The following is a 2,833-nucleotide window of genomic DNA, read 5'->3' as shown; positions in this document are numbered from 1 at the left end:
AGTGATGGAAGACTTTGGGGAAATTCCCAAAGTCTTGATTTCTGGAGAGCCCAATACCTTCAATCCCTGTGAAATTCCATTTTTTCTGAAGGAGACACACGGCTGGAGGTGAAAGTCCAGGGAATGCTGGGGAAGAGCTGCTTTACAGGAGCCCCCAGGATGTGGAGATGGTCATGGTTTAAATCACTGGGAGAGGGTTTGGGGGCCTGAACATCCTCCAGAACAGCAGAAAACAGAGAGAAAAGGGGTTGAAAAAATATAATTAAAATCCCCCAACAACTTTCTGCCAAAATTTCCAGTTCAAGCATCACCTTTGGGCAAAAAAGAGCCTTGAGGTGACAACGTGAGGTGTGAGGGTTGGAGTCTGCTCGACTTTTGCTGCTCTGAATAGTCCCAGATGGGGCAGCTCTTTTATTTCTTGTTTTTAAGTCTTGTTTCTTGTACTTCTTTGTATACTTTTGTTGCTCTGGGATGAGTTTGTTCAACTTTCTCTCTCCACAGGCCCCTGGGGAGGTCGTGAACACCCTCTGTGGGTACAGGACACTCGACAAAGAGGTGACTTTTTGGACTCTCTAAGAGATTTGCTGCTTCCTCTTCCCCAGATCCCCTAAAAAAAATCCAGTTGGAACAGTCTGGAGGTACCAGCTGAGTATAAATTCCATTTTATTGCTTTTCCCTGGAATTTTGGGGTGTTTCTCAGGCTCCCAGAGCATGTGAGTTTGGGTATTCCCTGGGACATTCCTGAGCCACGACATCCCTGTGGGGTTTGCTGGGCCTTTTCTGGACCAGGACCTGGAGATGCTGGTAATGAGCTGTGTTTGGAGGTTTGGTGGTGGGAGAGAAGCTGATTTGGATGCCTCTGGGGGTGACAAGGATGTTTTTTCCCCCTTTTCCCAGCGCTTGGAGCTGCTCAGCATCATCCATGTCCGGGGTTGTATCCACGCTGTGGGGCTCTGGCTCAAGGACAACTTCGAGGCCACTTTGGGCATTGTTTGCTCCCTGCTGCTCCCACAGGTACGTGGTGGATTCCATCACAACTCTCCTGGCTTTTTTCACGCTGCTGGAGGAGGAAAATGATTCACTTTTAGTTATTTTTCCCCTCCATTTATATCCAAAATTGTGAGCTGGGTAGGAAAATTGTCACAGAGCGTCCTTGGGCAAATGAAGAGTTTATGACTGTGGTGGGTGACTCAGAACACTCCTGAAATCTAATTATTGATCAAATCACAGCCTCTGAAAGCAAATCAAGCCTGTGTGAGCAGAGCAAATCCCCCTCTATTTGTTTTCACGGCTCTGCTCAAACAGAGCAGAAATATTAACCAAAATAAAGTACAGTGGTAAATTTAGTTGTGCTTGCCTCAGGAAATCCATTAACGATGTCTGAGGATCCAACTGACTTTCCAGGTAATGAAGCTTTTCATCACAGATAATTAACATGGAGAGAAATTCGGGGTTGTGGTTGGGACCCTTTTTGCAGCACTGTCACAACTGTGCTGGCCAGGAGGGGAATCTCTCCCTCAGATCTTCCCAGAATTGTTTTGGTGATGATTTAGTGCTGATTTGATCCTTTTTCTGATTCATGTCAAGGCTCACAAGCAAAATCTTTCTTTTTGTTGGATTAATGTTGGGTTCACTGCTGGAGGGGTTTGCTGATGCTCTCCGGATATGGGGTTTTATTCAAATGGGAATGAAATGATTTCCTGTTTTGCTGTGTTTCTGCTTGAAACAAAAGGTAGAAAGTGGTTGGAAAAAGCAGAAGCTGTTGGGGAAATATGTTGATTTTTCAAAGGATGGATTTTGCTCTCGAGCTCTCAGATGGTCCAGATGAGAAACTGAGGTGGGGGAGTAGTTTGTGCTCAATCCTGGCTGTGACTCCCGACTTTTCTTAAGTGATTCCATTAAAAATATGCAAATGAGCCCTGGAATTCTGCTGTGCTGCCACCAGGAAACACGACAGGCCCAGGAATGGGGTGAAAAGTGCCACAGTCGAGGCAGGACATCGAGAGCCCATTAGAGGAGCCACCTGTTGGGTTCTCCATTAACCTGCCAACGGGAAGCTCTTAATTGGGAAGGGTGGGGAGCAAAAGCAGGGCTGGCAACGAGGATTTCTGAGCCCTGATGAATCTCAAGTGCTGTTGAGGCAGCTCTGTGATTTCTCTGTCGTGCCATTAAAGGCTCTTCATATGCAGAACCTCGTTCATCCCATCTGCTCACGAGTTTTAAATATAAATCATATTTGATTCTGTCAAGTTTTGGAGGGGATGAAGTTCCATCTGTGTTGCCAGGAGCTGTCAGCCCAGGAACAGCTTCATCCCCAGCAGCTGCCAGGAGGAAGTGGAGTGAGAGTGTTGTCCCTGAATTGCTGATCCAAGGGGGAAAAGCGTTGATGTGAGGAGGTGACAGTGCCCTGAAATTTGGGAACAGGGAATGTGTTGACACGTCCCATCTCTGCCTTTGGATATTTGTCACGTCCCACATGGAACATGGTGCAAACCACCCTGGTGGGAAACCTTCAGGATGCTCAGGAGAAGGTTGGGATTGTGATCCAAACCCTGAGTCCTGCTTTGGGTTCTCCCAGTTTTCCTCACTGTTGCTCTTCCTTAGGACCAAACTTCAGGCTTGTTTGACCTCAAGGGTTCAAAGGTTGAGGATCTGAGCTTGGTTCATGTTGATCAAGATTCATCCAAGATTTCTGCTGGGATTTGGGAGCATCAACTGGCTTTTGTACAGAAAAAAGGACCCAAGAGGAGTTTTGGCTGATGGAGAGTAGGAGATTATCACTCTCCATGTTGTCCTTCCACCACAGAAGGTGCAACAACACAGAAGGTGGACA

At 46.8% G+C, this 2,833-nt stretch overlaps 1 protein-coding gene across 1 annotated transcript in view; it reads left to right on the top strand.

Moving 5' to 3' along the window:
- The window catches only part of LOC103763527 (tetraspanin-15-like), a 41,432-nt gene that overhangs the window by 29,290 nt on the left and 9,309 nt on the right, over window positions 1-2,833 (top strand). Inside the window, exons 7-8 of the mRNA XM_029964564.1 lie at window positions 502-555; window positions 898-1,014. Coding sequence (XP_029820424.1) covers window positions 502-555; window positions 898-1,014 — 171 coding nt within the window. The remainder of the gene's footprint in view (window positions 1-501; window positions 556-897; window positions 1,015-2,833) is intronic.

Source organism: Manacus vitellinus, unplaced genomic scaffold (genome assembly GCF_001715985.3).
Source record: "Manacus vitellinus isolate BGI_N305 unplaced genomic scaffold, ASM171598v3 scaffold_74_pilon, whole genome shotgun sequence".
Lineage (NCBI taxonomy): Eukaryota > Metazoa > Chordata > Aves > Passeriformes > Pipridae > Manacus > Manacus vitellinus.
This window is presented reverse-complemented; position numbering and strand designations above follow the sequence as displayed.